The sequence below is a fragment of the Megascapheus bottae genome, chromosome 12 (genome assembly GCF_031878675.1).
Source record: "Megascapheus bottae isolate mThoBot1 chromosome 12, mThoBot2.hap1, whole genome shotgun sequence".
Classification (NCBI taxonomy): Eukaryota; Metazoa; Chordata; class Mammalia; order Rodentia; family Geomyidae; genus Megascapheus; species Megascapheus bottae.
Window position 1 is genome coordinate 34,546,754 of NC_143520.1, and position 27,031 is coordinate 34,573,784.

The following is a 27,031-nucleotide window of genomic DNA, read 5'->3' on the forward strand; positions in this document are numbered from 1 at the left end:
GGACTGCATTAAACTGTAGAGCTGCTATATGGCAAAGGACATAGGTAGCAAATTAACTAGAAAGCCTACAGAGTGGGAGAAAATCTCCACTAACCATACAACGGACAAAGGCCTCATATCTAAAATATATCAACAACTCAAAAAATTGAATCACTCCAAAAATAATCTCCAAAGAAGCAACCATCCATTAAAATTTTGGCTGAAGATTTAAAGAACGTCTTCTCTGAAGAAGAAATAAAAATGGCCTTTAGGCACATGAAGAAATGCTTGACATCTCTGGTCATAAAAGAAATTCAAATCAAAGCAACTCTAAGATTCCACCTCACTCCAGTTAGAATGGCCAGGATCAAGAATTAGTATTTTTTTCATCTTTTTCCCATCCCTTGTCATGGGGCTTGAACTCTGGGTGTGAGCATTGTCTATGAGCTCTTCAGCTCAAGGCTATCGCCCTACCATTGCACCATAGAGCCACTTCCGGTTTTCTAGTAGTTAATTGGAGAAAAGAGTCTCTCAGACTTTAGTGCCTGGGCAGGCTTTGAACCTTGATCTGCAAATCTCAGCCTCCTGAGTAGTTAGGATTATAGGTGTGAGCCACCGGGCAGGCTTAACATGATCTTTTAAGCAATAGTTCATATTGGCCTTTAGTCAAGAAAAGCTTTATAATTTTCATGTAGATTTCTTTTTGCTGTAAGAGCTTGAGTAATAAGTGATAGATATTGAAATATCCTGGTTGTTATAATGTAATATGTGAAGTCAAGGATAGATTTAAACAATATCAGGGTCAGGAGTATGGTAGAGGGCTTTGCTAATATGCACGAAGCCCTGGGCAAGATTCCTTGGTCCCAAATACACACAAAAACAAGGAAGTGATACTGTGGCTCAAGTGGCAGACTGTTAGCCTTGAGAAAGCTCAAGCACAGTGCCCAAACTCTGAGTTCAAGTTCTAGGACTGGTTTAAAAAATATGCATAGAAATGGGTATACACTGCTTGCCTAGCAATGCAGGAAGACACGGATTTGATTTTCAGTGCCACATACATAGAAAAAAGTGAGAAGTGGTGCTGTGGCTCAAGTGTTAGAGCTCTAGCCTTGAGAAAGCCCAAGGATAGTGCTTAGGCCTTGAGCCCAAGCCCAGGACTGGCAATACACATATACATACAAATACATACATATATGCTTATATATATCATTCTCTTTGTAAACATATTAGATCCATGTTAAAATGGATCATATTTATATTTGACAAATGCTATAAGTTTATGTCATATGTAGTGATGAGCAACTTTTCCTATAGTAAGTGAGTCTATTTTAAATATGCTCAAAAAAACCCATGAGTTTATTACAGGTTGTTCATATAGTATGACACTAAATGAATATAGATTTTTCATATAGTACAGATTGTTCATATAGTATGACTATAGATTGTTCATATAGTATAACACTAAATGAAAGGACCTTCAGGATATAGAAACAAAAGCCATGTAATGAGTGATTGTTTTCCTTAATGTACTATGTTATCTCTCATCTCTTTTGCTGGTTATCTCATATTGTTACAGTATTTTATCTTGTTATCTGATATATTGTATATATGCTTATTTGGTTATTTGAAATCAGATAGGCAAAGGGGGAAAACAAGATGAGAGGTGGGGGTGGGGGGAGGGAAATAGGGACCAAGACATGAGAAAGGGTATCAATGTATGTGGGGTAATGCACCTTCTCTCTGGTGAATATAATGTAACCCTTCTATTAATTACAAAAAATATATGAAAAAATATATATTAAAAAAGAAAAAAGAAAATTTATTATACATTGTTCCCTACATTATGGTATGAGCTCATACTTTTATTTCTGAAATAAAATATTATGGACCATATCTGATCTAATTATGATCTTGTCTAGTTATTTACAGATACAATTTTTGTAATTAACTTATTGAAATGTTTGGGGAGATGGAGAAGACACAAATGAAGGAAAAGCAATGTGTTGAGGGAGCAGAAGAAAAAGCATTTAAAAGCAATAATAGTAAAAACAGAAATTTTGAGTAATCACAAATGAAGATAAAAAAATAAAAGCGGTAGGAAATGAGGAAATTGTTCTATTTTGCCAAATCATCACATTATGAGTAAAATGACAAATTCTTAGGAAATTCTTAGGTAGTCCAAGTGATATAATGTTCATCTTGAAGCACTTAACCTTTATGGCATGGGAATGTGATGGCCTCCATACACATCATCCCATAGATGTGTTTGTCAAAACTTAATCTAGATTTTCTCTTGCCATTTGCTACTATTGAAATTTGCACAAGAAGAAAACTGGCCTGTTTCACTTGCATGAATGCAAATTCTACTTACGCAGGAAAGATACTAACATTAAACTTGGAAGACATTGACAGAAATGTCCATTGCAAATACATCCCAAAGGCACTGCAGAAGCAAACTTTCTTAACATTAGAGCATCAACAAATGAACTGATTTTTAGTTTACTTTCAAAAGAAAATGTACCAAATTGGCCTATTTCTTTGCTTTGGGTTCAGTTTGTACTTCTGAAACAACAAAGTTTTGCTAAGGTATTTAAATATCAACAACATTCCATAAAACAAATCTTCATTTCAATGTACACTGAAATTCTTTCAAATTGCTTATCTTTGTTCCTTTTTATTTTCTAAGAGCCTAATTTGAATTAAGGTAGAAGCACAAAGAACTGCAATTACTTAGGGATAAAACTTTAAAAAGACTTCTCCAAAACAGAATTTGAAAAGACCATTATTTTTGAAGATCTTCTACAATTTACTACCACAACTATCAAAATTTGAATTACTTCATCTGAGATGTACATGAGCCAGCGCACTCATTTACAGATTTTTTTTGTTTATTATATATTTGTTTGTATAATATCATTTTTGCTTTCTAAGAAATACAAATAGTGACTTGTGAATTGGTGAACTGGCATTTATATAACCTTTGTGATGGGCTAAAGCTTCCAAATCTAAGACTTATATTGTCTCATCCAGTCATCACAGCAAATTGATGAGGCCTTTTTTATTATTACTAATTTTTTGGCAGTCCAGGGTTTGGCTCAGGGCCCGATTACTATCCTTGGACTTTCTCAGTGTTAGAGCTCTACCACTTGAGTCTCAGCACCACTTCTGGCTTTTTTCTATGTGATACTGAAGAATCTAACCCGGGTCTTCCTGCATGCTAGGCAAGCACTCTATCACTATGCCAAACTCCTGGCCCTTCTGTTATTTTTTCAAGCAATTGGTTACTGAAGTAACTAAAAGTTTCTTAGGAAAGAAAAAACATGTTCAGAAGTGTATGTTACAATATATCTCCCCACTCCTTGTCATTCAAATATAGGAGATTGAGAGTCATAACCAACATTTGTCTCCTTAGTAGTAATGTCATTTCTATGTTTGCAAAGGGAGCATGACAAGGCCCCAAAATGCTTACCATTTGATAAAAGGTTCATTTTGGGTCTCCTTATTGCTGTATCACCTTCTTCATATTTTATAAAGCAGACAAAATGTTATTGTAGCCTTACTTGTCAGCTTTATAATTAGGTGAACTCCAAGAAATGTTCCACTCTATAATTAAAATTTATGGCTGGACCAGGAGTTCAGCCTTGAGAAAAGTCCAAGGACAGTGCACAGTGCTCAGGCTCTGAGTTCAAACCCCTCTGACAGGAAAAAAAGAAAAAGAAAAAGAATAAAATTTATGACCTTCAGATGTGGCTGGTAGAGGATGGATGGTCTGTAACTACAAGAGCAGAGGTTGCAAGGATTGTTGTTTCTCTGAGGGTCAGTTATAAGTTTCATAAAGTAAATCTATATTCACATTGCAATATTTTTATATGCTCACAATCCTGCATCCAGCCCTTTGTGATTTTTATGCACCCAGGGAGATGTGGCTTAATATAATTACTAATAAGATTCTTCAGCAACTCTATTTCTAGCATCTTGATAAAATGACATTAATTACTAGGAAAAATTATTCCTTGTTTTGTGGAATTGTTGGCAGTATATAAAGTGTATTATTAATAGATTATCTTCACTTCTAAAATTGAAATTCCTTTCTGCATCTATGAATATATGTAGCTGTTTATTGTTTCTCTTCTCCACTATTATATCAGTTTGAACACATAATAATTTTTATTATCTGTTTGCTACTTCTTTTTGAAGAAATTTAGGTTAAAATAAGAGCTGCTGTTTTAAGATACTGGGAGAGTCATTCATGACCCAAATTACACACCATGTTCAACATGTCTGTTTGCTCAGCACAGATTAAAATTTGCTAACAAATGGGGAGAAATTTGAAATCTGCTACACTCTTAATATTCAGCAGAACTCTTTAAATAATTGTGTTAATCTACTTCCAAAAAGTTTGAATTTTCATATATTACATTATGACTATGGAGAACAATCATAAAATACAGCCCAAAGATATAGTTTCATAGGAGAGTAGTTGTCTAGTATGCCTATCATACACCATACACACACATACCCCCCCCACACAAACACACACTCACATGCGCACACACAGGCACTCGCACACAACAAAGGAGTAAAATGTGTAAAGACACTAATTAGAAAATATTGATTTGTTTTGGCAGTTCAAACGACCTTTTGTTCTTTTTTTGTGGGGAATTTATTAACATATTATTGTCACCATGTGGTGGCTAAACCTACACAATGACATTTTTATTTTCACCTTCAAGTACATTGATAGCAGAAAGGGAAAAAGAGAATGCCTTGTTAAGCTTCACCTTTGTGTAAGGTTAACATCAGAGGTCACGTGTTTTCTAAAGCAAAAATCTCCATGAAGTATCATTTTACTTTTTTTTTCTTTTTCTTTTCTTTTTTTTTCTTTTCTTTTCTTTTCTTTTTTTTCTTTTGATAATTTTTATTGTTCTTTTCTCCGAATTTACTAGTACATAAGGTTCAAAGGGAACCAAACATGTTATTAGTAATAGACAAAATGGACAGAAGGTTAAATAAACATTCCAATAAGCCATTGTCATAGAGAAAGCTCCTTTGTTAAGTCTTCTCCCTCCCCCATAAAAAAGGACCAATATTCAAAACAAAGCCACTTACACTACTGTTCCACCAAGCTAAAACTAAACTGCGTATCAGACCACCAGAAATATCTAGCCACTTCCAACTGTCATAATACAGAAGTTCCTACTGCCTTAATCTTCTCAAAAAAGAGGTAAACTGTCATAAGAGGATGCTAGCCCATCAACTTCTTTTCTAGCCTGCATTGGAAAATAATTTTGAAACTAACAGTTGATTACTTCAACTGTTTATTTTCTTTTCTTAGAAACCCAATGTCCTCAGTTCAGTTTAAAGTATTACTCAATTCTTCATTCAAAAAACAAAAATTTAAGATTAAAGTGAGATTAAATTTAGTATTAAAAAATAAACTCTCCTTAAAAATAAACTTAAGACCTTATTTGTTGTCATTTTGTAAATACAAGCATACACCCCCCCCCACACACACACACCTTTCAAAAGAATTTGTCCTGGGAAGGAAGATGGCGCCCAGACAATAGGGACGCTGCCTAGCTCTCTCTGACAAAAAGAGAGAACCAGGGAGTCCCACAAGCAAACTACCTTAAGAAATCCACAACAACAAACTCAAAAAGCAACGGAGAAGGACTCAAACCGGAAAAGAAATCCAGATAAAGCTCACATTCAACTTTCTCAAAGAATTCGGAATGCGAGGACCCCTCCCCCACCTCTCGCCGCCAGATCCAAGCCCCGAAAGCCACGGAAAGCCGCAAAAAGCGGCAACAGGCGCCGGGTCAAGCCTATCAAGCCGTGAAAAGCGGCTTGAGCGGGTGCCAGCTCCACGCTGGGAAAGAGGCTGCGGGCTCTGGCTCTAATCCACGAATTGACAAGCCCTTAGCAAATCTTACCAAAAAAAGAAGAGAGCATATCGAAATAAACAAAATCGCAGATGAAAATGGTCATATCACGACAGAAAATACCAAGATCCAGAATATCATGAGGGAATACTTCTCAAACCTTTATGCCAACAAATTTGAGAATCTAGATGAAATGGATGAATTCCTAGCCAATATTAACATACCCACACCGAACCAAGAAGAACTAAGCCAACTCAACAGGCCTATTTCAAGCTCTGAAATAGAAATGGCAATTAGAGAACTTCCACCTAAGAAAAGCCCAGGGCCAGATGGATTCACAGCTGAATTCCATAAGGTCTTCAAAGCAGAGCTCACACCAATACTCCTCAAGCTCTTCAACGAAATTGAAAATGAAGGTTCCTTACCAAACTCATTCTATGAAGCCAGTATAACCCTCATCCCCAAACCAGACAGAGATTCATCAAAGAAAGAGAACTATAGACCTATATCTTTGATGAACATCGATGCAAAACTTCTCAAAATACTGGCCAACCGTCTACAACAACTCATCAAAAAAATTATACACTATGATCAAACTGGATTCATCACAGGGAGGCAAAGCTGGTTCAACATACACAAATCAATTAATATAATTCAACACATCAACAGGAGCAAGGACAAAAATCACATGATTGTCTCAATAGACGCGGAAAAGGCATTTGACAAGATCCAACACCCCTTTATGTTAAAAGCTCTGGAGAAACTAGGAATCCATGGAACATTCCTCAATGTAATAAAGGCTGTGTATGAGAAACCTACTGCTAGTATTACACTTAATGGTGAAAATCTAAAGCCATTCCCTCTAAAATCAGGAACGAGACAAGGATGCCCACTCTCTCCACTCCTCTTTAACATAGTACTAGAATTCCTAGCCAGTGCAATAAGGCAAGAAGCAAGCATAAAGGGGATCCAAGTAGGGAAAGAGGAAATAAAACTATCCCTCTTTGCAGATGACATGATTCTGTATTTAAAGAATCCTATAGACTCTACTGCCAAGCTCCTTGAGCTGATTCAAAACTTTGGAAGAGTAGCAGGCTATAAAATCAACCCTCAAAAATCAACTGCCTTCCTTTATGCCAACAGTGAGAGGAACGAGGCAATAATCAGGAAAGAAGCTCCTTTCACAATAGCCTCAAAGAAAATAAAGTACCTAGGAATTAGCTTAACTAAGAATGTAAAGGACCTTTTTGATGAAAACTTTAAACCCCTAAAAAAGGAAATTAAAGCAGAACTAAGGAAATGGAAAAACCTCCCATTCTCCTGGACTGGACGAATCAACATTGTGAAAATGACAATCTTGCCAAGAGCTATCTACAAATTCAATGCAATACCCATCAATATCCCAATGTCATTCTTGAAAGAAATAGAAGAGGCAATCCAAAATTTCATATGGAATAATAAAAGAACCCGTATAGCAAAAACACTTCTTAGCAGAAAGAACAGCGCTGGAGGAATTTCAATTCCAAACTTTAGACTCTATTACAGAGCTATAATTCTCAAAACAGCTTGGTACTGGCACAGGAACAGGCCTGAAGACCAACGGAATAGAACTGAGGACCCAGATATTAAACCACAGACCTATGGCCACCTAATCTTTGACAAGGGAGCCAAAAAAATAGAATGGAAGAAAGACAGCCTCTTCAACAAGTTGTGCTGGCAGAACTGGTTAAGCACCTGCAGAAAACTAAAGCTGGATCCTTCTTTGTCACCTTGCACTAGAATTAACTCCAAATGGATCAAAGACCTGGAGGTAAAAGCTGACACACAGAAAACTTTAAAGGAAGGAATAGGAGATACACTAGGCCTCCTTGGCACAGGTCGAAACTTTCTTAATAAGGACCAAGAATCACAACAAATCAGAGAAAGGCTGGATAAGTGGGACTGCATTAAACTGAAGAGCTTTTGTATGGCAAAGGACATAGCTAGTAAACTAATCAGGAAGCCTACAGAGTGGGAGATCTTCACCAACCAAACAATGGACAAAGGCCTCATATCTAAAATATATCAACAGCTCAAAAAATTGAATCACTCCAAAACTAACCTCCAAAGTAACAACCATCCCATTAAAAAATGGGCCAAAGACTTAAAGAGAGTCTTCTCTGAGGAAGAAACAAAAATGGCCTATAGACACATGAAGAAATGCTCAACATCTCTGGTCATAAAAGAAATGCAAATCAAAACAACTCTAACATTCCACCTCACTCCAGTTAGAATGGCCAGGATCAGGAAAACGAATAACAACAGATGCTGGAGGGGATGTGGCCAGGAGAGATCACTACTACACTGTTGGTGGGAGTGCAAACTCGTTCAACCACTATGGAAAGCAGTGTGGCAGTGCCTCAAAAGGCTAAACATAGAACTCCTCTATCACCCAGTAATTCCACTTCTTGGCATTTACCCAACCATCCAGAAACAAGGACATACTAAACCCACTATCACAACAATGTTCATTGCAGCACTATTCACCATAGCAAAGATATGGAACCAACCCAGATGTCCCTCAGTTGATGAGTGGATCAACAAGTTGTGGTATTTGTACACAATGGAATTCTATGCTGCTGTCAGAAAGAATGACATCGCCCCATTTGTTAGGAAATGGAAAGACTTAGAAAAAATCATATTAAGTGAAGTAAGCCAGACTCAAAGGAACTTAGGCTCAATGGTTTCCCTCATTCGTCATAATCAGTAGAAACCTTGGGCTCTACTAGCAGAGATTTGCAATAGAGCAAAATCTTGATACATAAGGCCATATAATGTGAAGCTAATTGAAAGGACTTCCAGGATATTGTAACAAAAGCCATATAATGAATGATTGTTGTCCTTAATGTACTATGTTGTCTCTCATCTCCTTTGCTATCCCTTGGTTATCTCATATTGGTATAGTATTTCACTTTGTTATCTGATATATTGAATTTATTTGTATTTGGATATATGAAATTTGATAGGGAAGGGGGGAAAACCAAGACAGGTGGGGGGTGTGGGGGGGGAGGGAAATGGGTACCAAGACATGTGAAAGGGTATCAATGTATGTGAATTAATGCACCTTCTATCTGGCAAATAACATGTAACCCTTTTACTAATTACAAATAAAAAAAAAAGAATGTGTCCTACATATATTAAAGAGAACATCAAGCTTCTAATCTCAGAAATCTGGGAACCAGGACTATTTGGTTAAACCCTGTCTGAAGCAAACAAGCAAAGGCAAACTATGTAAATTAGCTTAAATTACTAATTAACAACAGACCTTTTCCTATTAGATTAAGTGGTTATATATTATTAAATATTTTTTTAAAATAATTTGACTTAAATCATCTTTCTAGCAAATATAATTTTAGAAATAAAAGATAAGGTATTTATTAAAATTTTTAAAACTCAAGCTCTAAAATATTGCTTAAAATTCATTTGGAGTCACTTTCAGTTTATATTCTTTAGGTCAACAAAATACAGAATAAAAAATAAAGTATATAAATTAATATAACATTAAGTATAGTTTAAACTTATTAGTATATACTGGTTTACAAGAATACAAAAGGCTCTATGATGGCACATATTTGCAATCATAATTCTTTGGAGGCTGAAATAATATCCCTAAACCATTTTTGGTTCTTTCTTTCCTTTTTTAATTTTTTCAATTTTTATTTTTTATTCTAGGTGTAATGTATAGGGGGTTATTGTTACATTCACTAGGTGCAATACTTCTCACACATTGGTAACCCTTCTCATGTTTTTGTCCCCATTTTCCTCCCTCCACTCCCTCCCATTAATCTTATTTTCCCCCCTTCCCTTTCCTATTTCAAATAAACAAATAAGCATATATAGAATCTATGAAGTAACAAATTCAGATACAGTAATGATATGAGATTAACCAAAGGGCAAAAAAGAGAAGAGAAATAACATAGTACATTAAGAAGAACAATCATACATGATAAAGCGCCCTTCCAAAACTATTTTTTTAACACTAGGTTAGGGATGTAGATCAATGGCAGAGCATTTACCAAGAAGAAAGTAGGCATTGAGTTCCATCCTCAGCACTACAACAATAACCAAATGTAAGTGAAAGGTATTCTTAACCATTTCCTCTCATGGGTTAAAACAGAATATTTGGATACTATCCAATGAGATAAGTTTTTAACTTTATACTGTAGGGTTATAACTAAATAATAAAATATTTGTGATTCTTTGGGAAAATTATGCACTTACCTACAATGTCCTTCATAAGGTCTACAATACACTCATCTCCCGTAATCCAAGGTCGTTTGCCTATATCATGACCATAGGCACCTCTGAAATTAAAAAAAGGACATAACCATATTTAGTTGACTGTGTGATTGTGTATTTGCATGTGATTTTTAAATAATTATATAATGCATATTATTTAAGAAAGAAGAAATCATGTTGAGAATACGACTTTTTAGCTTGTCCTTTTTTTTTTTTTTTGAATGCTTGAACTCATGGCCTGGGCTTTCTCAAGCTAGTGCTTGAGCTTTCTCAAGCTAGTGCTCTACCACTTGAGCCACAGCATCACTTCCAGTTTTTTTTTCTATGTATGTGATACCAAGAAATCGAACCCAGGTCTTCATGCATGCTAGACAAGCACTGTACCACTAGCCCAAACTTGGGGCCCCTAGCTTGTTTTTTTAAAAGGCTGATATCTGAGGATGGCAGTTCAAAGCCAACCTGGGCATTAAAGTCCATGAAACTCTTACCTCCAATTAACCACCAGAAAACTGCAAGTGGCACTTTGGCTCAAGTGGCAGAGCACTAGCCTTGAGCTGAAGTGGTCAGGGACAATGCCTAAGTCTAGAGTTCAAATCTCCCAATTGAAAAAAAAAAGTAAAGTATCAAGAAACTATGACATATCTCAGCAGCACTCCCACTCTTGTATAATTAGACAAAGCCCCTTGGTTAAATAATTAGTAAAAATCAAAGACAGCCATACACTGATTCACTTTCTAGTAAGTCAGCTATCATATTACAACTCAATTTTGATTATTTGATCAAATATCGCAGTAAATGTAAAAACTCAAAATACACAAAATCTCATACTGAAGATATTTTCATTCTATGAGGGAAACAAATACACTTAAAATTATGATAGAAAATAAATAAATGACAGAAAACAAATAAAATAAGGGGAAGTACCTGAAATGATATTTATACTTATACCTTTAAAATCTTACACATGTGTGTGTGTGTGTGTGTGTGTGTGTGTGTGTGTGTGTTGTGGGGCTTGAGCTCTGGGCCTGTCCAGTATCACTGAGCTCTTCAACTCAAGGCTACCTCTCTATCAATTGAGCCACAGCATCACTTCTGGTGGCTAATTGGAGATGAGTCTCATGGCTGCCTTTGAACTGCCATCTGCAGATCTCAGCCTCCTGAGGAGCTAGGATTACAGATACAAGGCACTGGCACCTGAGCTTCTCAGCTCAACGCTACTGCCTTGTGCCTGGAGCCACAGTGCCACTTCCCATTTTCTAATGGTTAATTGGAGATAAAAGTTTCAAGGATTTAGAGCCCAGGCTGGCTTTGAACCAAGATCCTTAGACCTCAACCTCCAGATTAGCTAGGATTACAAGCATGAACCATCACACCCCACTCATTAGATTGTTCTTAATCCAACATTTTGTAGAGTTGCAATAAAAGAATGACCCTGTGCCATTTGTGTAATTTAAGTCTGGGTTTGAATCCATATATAGAAAATCAATAAACTAGCCTTGGTGATCCTGGATCCCTAATCTCAAAAGGGCTAGTTCAGTTGTTCAAAACCCTATTCATCAGCCTTTGCTGACTTCATGACATGCACACTCACTTCTGTCATGGCAGAATCTATGCATTCAACATAATTCTGAGTGTGTAACAATTGTCTTTCATTGCATACTATAAGTAAATTCATGGTCTTTACTAATAGGAGATGACATGTATTAGATTATTGAGCCTAATCTTTTATATTAATACAAGTAAATGAATGACAATATGTAGCTTAATAGGTGGCCATGAAAAAAGACATTGAGATCACTTAGAAAAGAGACAAGTATATAGTACTTTTACTGAGTGAACTTCCCAAATGTAAATCTCATGCCCAATTTTTCTCCAGCATGTGGAATATAACATGATTTTTAAACTAACATCTCCATTATCACATAAATAAAGATGGTAGAAAAGGACTATGAGAATAAACAGACTAAGAACTAAGGAAGAGATAAAGGGGCAATTGCTAGTTGTTATTATTATTCATACTATTATTAGAACAGCTTGCAGCTTGCCTCTTTCTTGACTTCCAATATAAATGCTAAAGGCAAAAATCATTATCATTAAATGGTAGTTAAAGGCAGATACTTGGATCTTTTTTTTATTTTAATCACATAGAGCTCCATGGCCTTTGCTGATAGCACAATACATCTTACTACATTGAAGTAGTAAAATTCTATGTTCTGACTCAGAGAATATATAGCTCAGAATATTATGCCACCTACTTCTCACTATGGTAGATATCATGGTAATAATCTTTATGGATTCTTTCTTCTTGTAATGCATTTGGCATCTCCCTCCCTTTAAAATATACAAGCCAAATCTGCTTCCTCAGCCTATTAGCCTGGGGTAGTGAAATGTATTTAGAAAGTATTAACCAAATAAATCCAAACTAATGTAGCCCATCATTACAGAAAGTTGAGGTAGAGGAAGTACAGGTTTAGGAAAAGTGATATATTTCATTCAAAACTGCTGAAATAGTTGTTATATAGCCACAAAGGAAAACTGAACATGTGAGAGTTAACTCACTAGCACAGTATAAAACATTGCTATGAAGAGAGTGTTTTCTGAGACATCTATGAGCAGTATTTGCTCAAGACGTTAGTTGGCAGGATATAAAAATCTAATAAGGTAGTTAATAGAAACTTGGATCCTCTTTAAAACAGGCCCATGTTTTAACCATCCTACAAAAATGAAAAGCAGCTCTACTTTTAGGAAGCTTCCCCCATAAGTAAACACATAAATTTTCACATTCTTGCTTAGTGCTATTGCAATTTTTCCCACCACCCAAATGATGACTAACCAGCAAGGATGTTTCTCTCACACCCTATGCCATGTGTTTTCTTAACCATGTACTAAACTAAATAAAACTATACAAGTGTGTTTAGCAGAAATTTCTGCATACATCATCAGTGTGATTGCACATGCATTATCATGTACAGTAAGTCATTGTCTACCAACCAGTTAATTTAACCTTGATACATAAATGAGTAGGCAACTTCTCTGATGAAATAATCATCAATTTATTAGTCCTCTTTTTCATTGGCCATACTGGGATTTAAAATAATTTATGGCCTCATGTTTACTAGGTAGAAATTCTATCACTTGAGCCTTTTTGTCTGCCATTTCTGCATATTTTAAAAAAGAATCTCATTTTATGTTCTTTGTTATTAATCAAATCACAGGTTTTCTCATTATTTGAGAATGTTTATGCTGAGGTCAGTCTAGACTGTAATTGTCCTATTCATACCCACATCATGGAATGACAGGCCCAAGTCACCCACCTCCATTGTTGGAGAAACAATCTTGTAAATGTTTTGTCTTGTGTGAACCTCAAATTGCACTTCCCTAGCTACTGCCTTCCTAATCTACGGCTAGAACTATAGGTTGAGACACCATGGCTGGCTCTGTCCTGCTTCTTGAAATAATCTCTATAAAGCCACAACTCTAAGAAACATTGCTCTTAACAAAAAGGAAGAAGAATATTTGTCTACAAAGTTTGACAATGAAGATGACTGAAACTTTTTCACAAAAGCAAATATCTTTTAATGCCAGAGATGTCGAGCATTTCTTCATGTGTCTATAGGCCATTTTTATTTCCTCCTCAGAGAAGTAAAAATGACTTTGGGATTCTACTTCACTCCAGTTAAAATGGCCATGATCAAGAAATCTAATAACAACAGGTGATGGAGGCAATGTGCCCAAGAGGAATCGCTACTACACTGTTGGTGGGAGTGTAAACTAGTTCAACCACTTTGGAAAGCAGCGTGGTGATTCATAAAAGACTGATCATAGAGTTCCCCTATGACCCAGCAATTCCACTCTTGATCGCTTACCCAAATGTTCAGAAACAAGGCCATACTAAAGATACTAGCACAACAATGTTCATTGCAGCACTATTTACCATGACTAAGATATGTAACCAACCAAGCTCCTCAGTAGATGAATGGATCAAGAAGATGTGGTACTTATACACAATTGAATTCTATACTGCCATCAGAAAGAATGACATCACCGCATTTGTAAGAAAATGGAGACTCAGGAAAAAAAAATCATATTAGGTGAAGTAAGCCAGACCCAAAGGAACATAGGCTTCATAGTTTCCCTCATTTGTGATATTTAGTACAGATCTAGGATTCTCCTAAGAAGAGATCACAATAACTTAAAACCCATGTACATGTAGTATTATAGGATGAGATTTATGGAGACTTATGAGACTCTAGGACATAGAAACAAGAGGTTAATCTTTGTGATTGTTGTTCTTAATGTACTATGTGCAGATATTTTTTTAAAAAAAATAAAAACAAAGCAGACTTTATTTAGAAGATAAAGGTGGTGGTTTCAATTTTGATTAATAAAATTGGACTCAAGTGTTTTAACAGGTCTTTAATGCCATTAGAATTATTTCTTTCCCCCTTTTTTCTCCTTATGGTTAATCTCATTTGGTTAATGTATCTGACTTTTTTTTACCTGGTATATTGTATATATAATTGTTTATATGAAACAACTGAGGGAAGGGGAAAACAAGATGATTGGGAGGGAAAGGGGGACAAAAACATGAGAGAGGGTATCAAGGTTCAAGAAGTAGTTCACCCATTATCTCATGAATATAACTCTAACCCCTCTATACATTATCCTGACAACAAACTGCAATTAAAAAAAAAGGAAATATCTTGTTTAATGTGAAGTGCTATTGATATTCAAAATCTCAATGAAAACAAACTATAGTAAACAATAATAAGTATATTAAAACTACCACAACAAATATGCTAAGTGGGCCCAAAATTAGTTTGACAATTTTCCTCAAATAATTGAAGATTCAAAATAACTAATTTGGTCTTATTAAGCACCTTGAATTAACAATTTTGATATCTACATCCTTGAATTGTTTCTTGCTTTATAAATGTATAGCAATTTTTAATGTTATGATAACATGTTTTAAATATTATCTTTTCTACTTAAGCAAGTAACTGTAATGTGCATTAGAATATATAATAAATACCAAGCTTGAGCTCATGGTATTCCATTGGTCAAGAAGGAAAGGAACTGACTTGTCTTGAATTTCAAGTAAGGAATAGAATACCTGGCAATGAAAAGCATGTGATCAGTTAAAGCATGCAGAAATCATGAGAGTCCTGGTTGTACAGGAAATCTGAACACATACAAAAATCAAAGTAAAGGTCAGAAAAGTGTCTAAGGAGGCTAATGAACCACCAAAGGGCATGAAGATTACTCTAATATGACAATATTGGGACAAAAGTTAGTTATAGGGATCAATAGTAGCTGAACTTGAGTGAAGGCTTCCCAATAATAGAAATAGGATGGTCCCATTAACAAAGGGAAGATTAGCCTTTGCCTGCTGAGGGATAAATACAGCTGATCTAATCTCCTTCCTAGGGAACCTGAAGGGTATTATGGTGGTGCAATTAATGTCAAAACTGCTATCACACATAAATTTAGGCAGGTAGTGTCATAAAAGGCTTAATATATTATATAAGCTTTGTTCATTTGTTTATTAATTGTTAGAACTTTCTGCCTTAACCACAAAAATGAAGACTTTGCAGTATCATTTCATTCATGGTAGTAAGTTCTACATGATGAAAAATCAGTGTAAACTAAATTTAGAAAGGAAGGCTCTATTTCCGTTATGAAAGACCAATAGCAAAAAGACTGAAGAAAACATGAGAAAATACTGAATTTCTGGAAGAGTGAGATATCTTGCCTCTAAAAGTCTTACTTGTTTAGCTTTATCTTCCTGAAATTTCATTTCTTGACCTCAGGTGTGTTTCACTTCCGCAATGAATTTTTAATCAAATAGAAATTATTTTTTTAATTCTAAGCATTTAAATTATCTTAAAGTATTTACGTACTTAGTATTTAGAAATAAAATTTAAAAATTAAACATGTAACAAGTGTGTCTGCTTTTAACTTTGTCAGTAATTATTGGCAAAAGATAAAACACATAAAACTAGATTATTTTTCTTCAGGGTCTTATAATACAGCTAATAATATACATTTAATTTTTAAAAAGTTGTCTCCAACTTTGGAGATAGACTTTGCTCAAGCCCTTAGAGGAGATTATGTGGGGTTAAATAAAGAGCACCCAAACAGAGATTTATAAAAGTAATGCATTCTAGTGTTCCAGAAAACTGAGGAACTTTTAGTTCAAAATAGACTCTTACACATTTTATAGATAACTACAAAAAAAGTCAACCTCTTCAAAAACAAAATAATGATAATAGCTGATAAGCAGATCATATATATACTTACATTTATATATGTATGCATGGCTGATAAGCAGTTAACATATGTGTTTGTGCATACATAAAGCTATGCCATATAAACATGTACAGTATTATATTCATAAAATCTTAAATATTTGAAAAGATAAAATCTGTTTGATAGCTAGTGACATCTATTGAAGATAATCAGTGCAACTAAGAATGTCATATTCACACTGTTAAGGAAGTAAGAAAGTGTGAAGAATTTCACACTGAAAAGAATAGCATAGCTGGGCACAGTGGCTCACTCCTGTAATCCTAGGTACTCAGGAAGATGGATTGGAGGATCACAGTTCAAATGCATCCCAGGTAATAAAGTCCATGAAACTCCTATCTACAATTAATCACTAGTAAACTGATGTGCTGTGGCTCAAGGGATAGGGTGGTAGCCTTGAATTGAAGACTTTAGGGACAGTAAGGACTGGGGCGAGGGAGAATAGCATAGAAATGATGGTAGGGATAGGTTTGATACAAACATTCTTCATGGCTAAAGCTAGCCTGCCTCGCTCAGGTCACATGAATCATCTTCCTCATCTGAGAGAGAAGTGATATTTGTGTTAACCACGTCACCTACCCTATTATTTCCTTGACAATTTGGTCCCTTTCCTTATAAAAAAATATTGCCAGTTTAGCTAAGAATGAGTCAATGAAAAACCAAACATCCTGTATATTAACCTCTTTACATTAGTTAAATAACATAAATCAAAATTATATAATAAATAACAACACAAGTATAATAATATAAATTAATAAGAATATAAAAAGATTTTGTGATACATACGAGTCAACACAGGGGTATGACTTAAATATTTAAATATGTTAAAAGTCTTACTCTTTCTTCTGCCACTACCTTGCCTGTCATGTTCCTTTGCTCCTCAATTACTTTATCAAAAAAACCCCCAGAAGAACAGAGGAATTATTGGGTGATCTCTAGTGCTTGCTGTGTCCTAAGACTTAGGATTTGGTAATTATATATTTCCAAATACCAGAAAACTTACAGTGAGTTTTAATTTTTTTTTATCTGTGATATCAAATAGTGCCTTTAAAGCTAATACTTTCATTTTGGCTCAGATCTAATACTTACATTTTGGCCCATTTATCAAGTTCTTCTTCTAGGTATTTCTTAACCAGTTTTGGTTGAAGGCCAAGAGAATTTCCCACAAAATAGATGGAATTTTCATCCTTATTCACTAAAGATAAGTCAACTAAAACATAAGAAAACACAAGAGGCTTATTAAATGAATCAACACTTGCATTTGGCATTGTTAATTTAGTATAAACAATTAATATAATTAACTCTAAATAGTATAATAACTTACAGTTACTCACATAGAAAGCAGCAGTCATTCTGCAAAATAATTAACCTCTTGCATTTGTATAAGAAAACATAACTTATACATATAAAAGTAATTGCATAGATTGTTCATATTTACTGTGCCATATAAGAAAACAAATTTGCAACAATAAAAATAGATAAAGGTAATTGGGAGTTAAAATGTTTTCACAGGAAATAAGAGCAACCTGAATGTATAAAATTACCAGAATTTAAGCAAGTTTTAACACTAATTTATTCAGTATTGTAAATATAGAGAATTTTTAAGCTAAATGATTTCGCTTTGGTTTACTCATCTTTTATAACTGTGTATGATAGGAAAACACACAGACAATGCTTCTTCCCTACTCTTTAAATAAACAATATATTGATTTTCATCTTACATTGGAAAATATCAAACAAAATTCAAATAATTAATATGCTTAAATTTTATTTCTAGGCTGAATGCACGTAGCTCCTGTAATGGTTGCTACTTATCAGGCTGAGATTTAAGGACTGTGGTTCCAAGACAGCCAAGACAGGAAAGTCTGTGGTTCAAGTCGTAGAGCACTACACTTGAACAAAAAAGTTCAGAGACATTTGCTTGCATCCTGAGTTCTAACCTCAGGACCAGCACACACATACAAATGCAAACTATATTTCAACCTGATTACTTCTACAATTTTTTATTGTTTAAACTTGACTTGGTTGAAGAGTTTACTACTACTGACACATTTAAACTAAAAGTGGTTTGGGAAGGTTGGAAAAGTTTGGAGAGAATAAATAAAAAATAAATCCACCATAGTGAAATATGTCTGTAATTGTAGCACTACAATGGCAGACAGGAGATCTGTGAATTTGTCACCCATGTGAGCCTAAATTGCAAGTTGAAAACTAGACTGGATTATATAACAATTTGCCTCAAGAGGAATAAAATTGTAAGTAATAAAACAAACAGAAAAGGAAGCCAAATCTTTGGAAGCCTTTTTAAAAAATGTTTATTTTTATTATGTTTAAGGAAGTAATAATTCAGTAAACCATGTGAATGTGGTTCTGAAAGCTTGCAAAGTGCAACATTTGCAAGATCATAGACATTTCCCCCAGATTTCAGAGGAAAACCCAGGAGACCAAGCATGAGTGTAAGTCACAGTGCCTGCACACAGACCTGGAGACAGTGATATTGAGGCTGTAATGCAGTGGACAACCTTTACAGTTTGTATTCTTTAGGTCAACAAAAATATAGTATAAAACTTATAGTATATAAATTAATATAACATTAAATATAGTTTAAATTACTGAGTATATATTGGTTTAAAAGAACACAAAATGTTTGCAATCATAGCTCCCTGGAGGCTGAGATAATATCCTCAAACCATTTTTTTATCACTAGACTTGGGATATAAATATTGGATAGGGGCAGAGTTTACTAATCTCATTTTAACATGGTTACTGTTAAAAGACTATCTTAGAATAATGTCACTTTTTAAGGGAGAAAAGTTTAGGACTTCAGCGTAAGAAAGTTTAGGGGACTTGATTCACTCTCTAACACTCCAGGAAGGTTCACTGAATTTCAATCTTGTTTAAGCTCAAAAACTTTAACTTCTTATAAACAGATTTCAGGAAAGCATGCTTTGGAGTTATTCTGGAAGTTTTCTTCCTTGGCAAAGGCTACAGTATGATTGATTTAGAGTTTATGGATGTGGAAACTCATTTGATTTCCTCTGAGTAACATTCTAAATAATAAAAAATGTCCATCACACTGGACCTTAATTATTCACTTATTCACTCTTTCAGTTATATGAAACAACACTACAGTAACTTAGTTTAAAGATATTATTTGGCTTTTTTTATTTTAGAGTCAAATAACATTTCATGAAATAAGATGGTGGAACAGACTGAGGCAAGTAACTGGCTTTAGGTAGGAGAATTGTGAGTTGATGCCAGTCTGGTATGTGCAGTATGGTGAGAACTTTTTCAAGCAAAGAAACAAACAAAACAAAATAAAAGATAAGAAAACAACAACTACATCACTTTTTTAGGCACAGTAAAAGTTGAAGAAACAGAAACAGTACAAGTAGGTAATTAGTAATTTCAAAGTAAGTTTCTTTCCAAAGTAGGAATAAAGTGGAAAACCATAATTTGGTTAACAGTAGATTGCTTTGGATTACATCACTGTTGGCTTGATCAGGTGTAACAACCACACAAAAAAACAACATGAAAAAATAAATGCTGGAGTTGGGGAAGATTTGTGTGTATTATAATTGCTTTGTTCTTTACATCCATTGTTTCCAATTTCTCCAGTAAAGTGGAAAAACACAAAGAATCCTTAATCTGGCTTTGGCATGTTGTTTTGTTTGTTTGTTTTTTTAAATAGCTCCTTCCCTGTGGAGGTAAGTTTAGTATTTTTTTGTTTTGTTCTGTTTTGTTTTTGTTTGTTTCTAGTTTAGATACTCTTCCCAACAAGAAATCTCAAGTTCAAGCCAGAAGTGGTGCTGAGGCTCAAGTGGTAGAGCTCTAACGTTGAGAAAGTCCAAGGACAGTGCTCAGGCCCTGAGCTCAAGCCCAGGACTGGCAAAAAAAAAAAAAAGAAATCTCAAGTTCCCTGAAGAAGTTAATATAGAATCCATCTGATGTACCATGGTACCAGCTCTGGCCATCACTTGCCATTTTTAGAGTGCATTTCCAGATTTTCTGCTGAAGTTACTCCATATTCCAAGGGAGTAGCTTGTATGATCCAGCTGCTATTTATTTTATTTAACTGAAAAAAAATGGACCCTAATTACATTTTTGACATAATAATAAAATCGATTCAAGTTTTTAAGTTATACATTTTCAAAGTCCTTTGTTAAAATTGTTTATTTTGTTCCTATATGAATTGCTTACTACAATGATTTCCACACAGAAGCACTTCATATGTGATTAGAAAACATTTCATTAGTATCGTTACATCTGGTCAGACATGTTCTCCATTGGAAAAACATACCAAACCAGGGATTTTATGCTTAAAAGAAAGTACAATCTCTTTTTATTTCCAGTCCTGGGTTAAACTAAAGCCTGAGCACAGACCTTGGGCTTTCTCAAGACTAGAACTCTACCATTTGAGCTCACTGCAATATTTCTGGCTTTTTTCTATATATGTGGTTCTGAGGAATCAAACCCAGGTCTTCCTGAATGCTAGGCAAGCACTCTACCACTAGGCCAAATTCCCATCCCCAATTTCTTTCTTTCCTATTGGAAGCTTGGAATAAGTCTAACAAATTTAGATCCATAGATTTTAATTTCATTGACTTGGTGTAAAAATTGAGAATAAGCATTTCAAAGTCACTTAGTACTTCTTAAATGGCTTAGTTTTAGGAGGTCTTACATTTAATCCACTCATTTAAAACCACAATAAAAAACAAGATTTGAAAAAAGTGAGAATTATTATTTAATGAAAGTGTTCAAGGTCACAGAGAGTAAGTAACCTTTAATGTAATAAAGCTTATAACTATTATAATTAATATTTATTAGCTATTTATTCATATTTAATTAAGTCTATGTTAGCTAGCTTAAATTTCAGTAACAAAACACATGTGAAATTATTTTTGAACAAAGTTTTCATATGATGAAATACCAAAAAATTACATTAATTGTTCAGCATACTATAATAAACCAAACTATTTTAGGATGGAGGTGAAATGTTCAACCCAGTTTGTTGCCTCAGGAGCTAAAGGAATTAAAATCTCTGTTCATATCTGACTCTGAAAAACAAGTCCATGCACACACCCGTGCACACACATATCCATTTAATTATTTCATATTGAAAGTTAAATTAAGGTTATAGAATAGAAAATATTTTTACTTTTTTGCAAATTAAAAATAGATTAATAAATGACTGCTTTATTTTCCAGTAAAGGTAAGTTAGACTTTTTTAAGTGCTTTCTTTTCTATGTAAAGAATTTTCTTAAGCCAGGCACAGTGGATCATGCCTGTAATCCTAGTTACTCAAGAGGATGAGATCTGAGGATCAAGGTTCAAAGCAGGGCACAAAAGGACCTGAGACTCTTATCTCCAATTAACCTCTAGAAAATGGGAAGCGGGGCTTGGCTCAAGGGTAAGGTGGTAGCCTTGAGCTGATGAGCTCAAGCTTCTTGGATGACCACAGTTCTGATAAAAGTTGTTACTGCTAAGATTTTTTCATGTGGTTCTACTTAGAGATGAAATAAAGGAACACAAAGAAACTGTCTCTGCAGATCTATTCAGAAATACATTGTTCCTTTGTTTTAAAAAATCCTCATATTTAGTTTTTGCCAATCCCACTGCTCCAATTGCCTGGCCACTGCTCTTGGGCTTTCTCAAAGCTAGCGCTCTACCACTTGAGCACAACATCACTTTCAGCCTTTTCTATGTAGGTGGTACCGAGGAATCAAACCCAGGGTTTCCTGCATGTTTGGCAAGCACTCTATCACTAGGTCATGCTCCTGGCTTCCATATCTTCATAGTTAGCATGCGTTTTTGCCCATATGTGTATAACACGATTGATTCCCTGAAGGTCCTCATATTAAGTGGCTGTATTAGTGCTGTTAAAATGCTGTCATGTTTAGAAACCATAAGTTAAAAATGTCAATTTGTTAGTGTAGTGGGGGAAATGACTCTGGTCCTACCTCCTAGTCAAAGGGAAGGATAACTGACAGTGAGTCTGCACATGGGCCCAATCATTGAACTAGCTAACTCCATTTTCTTTCTGAATACATTTTGTTTCCTTTTCTTCCTCTTGAGCTCTCTTGAGTCTTTTTCCCTTATAGTCAGCTAGAGGACCATGACAGGAGATTTGAATGATGAACATCATTGACTAAGACATAGGACCCAAAACTTCCCTAAACACCAGAGACCTTGGTGATAATGATCTGGTTGGCCATGGTTACACACAATGACCTGGACTATACCCATGGAAATGCTCAGTCCTCCTTTTATTTGACGATAGGCTTTAGATCATTATATTTCTGTCCTTTCAGTTGTCACCATGATGTTAGTAAAGCTCTTTTTTTACTGCTACATTTCTACCATCACTGCTCATCTCTTCAACAGGCTTACTAGGTGGCTAGGTGTAATCAATTGGGAATCTCTGGAGCCAGAAACTTTGTTGAAACTCTGCTATTAGATGGCTCATCTAAAAAAATGTTTTGCTTTTTATTTTAATTTTTCTTAAGTGAGTAACTACTTTCTTAAGTAGTTAAGTAGTAGGGGGAAAGGAAAGGAAAAATAAATGTGAAAGGAAAAAAGGTGTTTCCTAATAATATATTAGGAAATGATCATGTTTATTCAGGTTCATGAACATGGAATTGTTGCTGAGTACACTATAATTAGTGACAGAATGCATCGATCCAGGCTGCTTATCATACGTGTGATTTGGTTATTAATAAATCAAAAATATGAATTTGTAGGGTAATATATATCAAACAGTAAAATTTCCCTAATCTTATTAATTGGCCTACTAGTTTGACTCACTTTCTGTTGTGGTGCTTGAACTCCAGGTGTAGGCATTGCCCCCGAGCTCTTCAGCTCAAGGCTAGCGCTCCACCACTTGAGCCACAGTGCCACTTCCAGTTTTCTGGTAATTAGTTGGAGATAAGAGTCACACCAACTCTAGTGCCAGGGCTTGCTTTGAACCTCCATCCTCAGATATCAGCCTCCTGAGTAGGTATGATTACAGATGAGAGTCACAGGTACCTGGCTTGGCTTTTTAAAAAAATTAATGTTGGTCATATTGAATTGGATTTTAGCAGTTTCCAATAGTGATAAACTGGGTTTTATTCTTAGATTCATAAATTAGGAATCAGATTGCTATCAGAGATTAGATCAAACTTTTTTGGGGGGTGGGTCATGGGACTTGAACTCAGCCTAGGCACTGTCCCTAGCCTCTTCAGCTCAATGCTACCACCCTACCCTCGAGCCAAGCCCCATCTCCCATTTTCTAGGGGTTAATTGGAGTTGAGTTTCAGGTCCTTTTGTGCCCAGGCTGGCTTTGAATCTTGATACTCAAATCTCAGCCTCCTGTGTAGCTAGGATTACAGGGTGAGACACCTTTCCGGGCTTAGATAAAACTTTTATCTGTAGGAAAATACTCCTCAGAAACAACCCAACAGTGATAGGATTTCTTAAATTTAAATGTGGACAATGTGTAGCACTACATATCAAAATTCCCTGGTAATAGTTATATTTCTGATTGTCAGAAGGAAAGAGTAGTTTGCTAACATATTCTACATTAAAAATACTTTCAGATAAAAGTTTGAAGTATAGTTAAGACCTTTTCTTAGACAATGGAAAACTTTCTGCTTCAAGTGAAGATGGATACAACTTGACATGGTGAAACACACTTCAGTTGGACCCATAGAATGTAACTGAAGTATACTTAATGGCTATCTGAGGATTATACTGTATGTGGAAACAGATACAGTCTTCCACTTGAAGGGGGATTAACAACATTTTCAACCTTACACAATTTTTTCCACATTTCTCATTGGTTTTGAATTTTACATGGGGCATAGTTTCATTTGACATCTTTGAATTTTGATAATTTCTAGGGTTTTGGAAAATGTAGGACAATCTAATCACAATTCTAAGGAAGTTATAGAACCTAAAATGTAAATAAACCAATATTCTACTGTCTACTGTGTTGCTGTTTTTTGTTGCTGTTTATTGCTTACTGTATTGGAATTCATTAGGTCAGTGTTAAAAAAAAGTACTTTCTACTTACAATATTTTCAACTTAGAAACTAGTTTACAGGGATCAAAAACCATCATCAAATTAAGAAGCATCTGTGGGAGAAAAAATAAACATGGAAATAGAACTAAACTGGTAGTGCTTTTTCAGGATTTGTTTTCCCACTTAGGGGGATTCAAAGGAAGCCTGAATTCAAATATAGGCCATAAACCCAAACCATGAGCTCTGTGTGGATTGTAGAAGCTCTGAGAGGATTTTACTATCTCTATATCTAGTCTTCTTTTTAAGGTATCTAAAACTTACAAAAGAAAGAATGGAAGAAATTGTACTTATTTCTAATGCTCTTTTCTCTGTCCTCTCTCAGGCTGTTCATCAGTTCAATCCTTTGGTTAGTGTGGTATCACAGAAGCAGCAGCAACAAAGGTGCCAAATCTCTGGGGAAGACAAGTCTAGCTGATAACCATGGTGACTTTTGTTCTCTTTGTAAAAATAAAATTCTGTTTTCTGGTAAGAGGAAAATGGAGACGTGATCCTGAGTGGAAGACACTGTCAGAACTATCATGGAATAATAGAGTCTTGAGAAAATGATCATCAGATGGCTCTGCATATAAGCTACTGACTATGCTGAACACTGTGCACAAGGGGATCTGACCCTAAACAAGGACCAAAATATTTGAGAACAGGATATATTCCTGAATTGGTGACTGATGGTTACATACCGAAGATAGATCCAAATAGCACCATTGTCTCAGGAAAATGAACAGTTAGAAGACAGTTTCCCCTAGTGGTAGCAATTTTCCATTTCTTGATCTAAGATCTTGTTGGACAGATTCACTCACTATAACATCCATAGGACTCTATATTCTGTAGATTTTATTAAATAAGAAGTTTACATTTTTATTGTCATTTGAATATAATCCACAAAAGCTTTTTATATTGTTGAATGCCTTAATAATCATGCACCTAACAATATTGTTTTATTAAAACTAATTACATCTGAATAATAGTAATTTTCATGTATTGTTCTGCAGGAATACTTCTCTTCTTATTTTATTTACTAAGGATGCAAGAAGATGCTTTGGAAAATTTCACAGGTCTTTGAGAATACTTCCAGAAAGAATATTGAAGAATAAAAGCATAACTTGTGTAGTATACTTCCTATGTTCTCTCTATACTCACGTTTAATTCTGAGTTCATTAGGCTTTTCTGTGATGTGGCTTGATAATGGAAAGGCATTTGATAAAATGAGGCATTCTCCACACTTAAAAAATATGTATAAGTTTTTGTGGTAGTAGCATTTGAAGACAGATCCTTCAGCTCTAGACAAGGTAACTAACTATTTTTTTTATTTTTTATTGTAATTAATAAAAAGGTTACATGATATTTTCCAGATAGAAGGTACATTAATTCACATATATTGATACCCTTTCGCATGTCTTGGTCCCCATTATCCTCCCCTCCACCCCACCCTGTCTTGGTTTTCCCCCCTTCCCTAACCAATTTAAGGTAACTAACTATTAAGCTAAACTTTCAGCCCCCACATTCACAGCTCTGTTTTTTTTTGTTTGACATATTTTATTAAAGAATTTATTAACATTGGTTTTTACATCATATTTCAAATGATGTGTAAAATTAGGCTGGGGGTTTTATGTCATAGATATATTAATCTATGTAATAAAAACATTGTCTGTAGAGTCATAAGTGTTTATATCTATGTAGTTGTGTTTATATTTCCAGTACCATGTCCATAGCATTGGGTATGCAAATATTGAGTCCTCGCTCTTGTACTCTTTGGATCTAATAGCCATATATTTAGGATACCATGCGCCTTTTGTTCCTTTGGTCTTGACTTGTCTCACTCAACATGATTCGCTCTAGTCTCATCCACTTCCCTGCAAATGCCATTATTTTATCTTGTCTGTTGGCTATGTAGAATTCCATTATATATATATATATATATATATATATGCCACATCTTCTGTATCCATTCATCTGCAGTAGAGCATCTGGATTGTTTTCATCACCTGGCTCTTGATTCACAGCCCTTTTTAACAATTTTTAAAAATTATCTTCATGTAGCTTTATAAAGGAGTTGCCAATTAACAAAGGAGTTTATGAATATAATGCATCCTGATCAAAGTCATCCGTTTCAATATTCTCACCCCATCCCTCCCCACCAACTCCTTCCCTTATTCATCTCTTTTTGTATTAACTGCATTCTCCCCTATATTCTCTTCATTCTTTTATCCATTTCCCCTCGTCTGCACCTCACCTCTTTCAAATACCTGATTCTTGGTGTTTTATTTTGCTAAATTTTGATTTTGGCTTTTGAAGGAATTACATTATTTGAGATCTTCCATGAATCTACCATATTTCAATTACAAGATTTGTGTATACTTGCATACCACCAATGTATTTACTTATGAGCTTACATGTTTAATACAGCTTCCACGTATAAGAAACAACATGGATCCTTTGTTTTTCTGGGCCTTATTTACTATACTTAGTATATTTTTCCATGTCTCTTTATTCATTTTCAAATGGTACAATATCATTTTTAATGGAT

The 27,031-nt window shown here is 34.9% G+C and overlaps 1 protein-coding gene across 1 annotated transcript in view; it reads right to left on the reverse strand.

Annotated features, from left to right (window-relative positions):
- The window catches only part of Kynu (kynureninase), a 91,788-nt gene that overhangs the window by 54,357 nt on the left and 10,400 nt on the right, over window positions 1-27,031 (reverse strand). The window contains exons 3-4 of the mRNA XM_090343129.1: window positions 17,535-17,655; window positions 10,122-10,204 (exon numbers count right to left, since the gene is read on the reverse strand). Of these exons, the coding sequence (XP_090199255.1) occupies window positions 10,122-10,204; window positions 17,535-17,655 (204 nt within the window). The remainder of the gene's footprint in view (window positions 1-10,121; window positions 10,205-17,534; window positions 17,656-27,031) is intronic.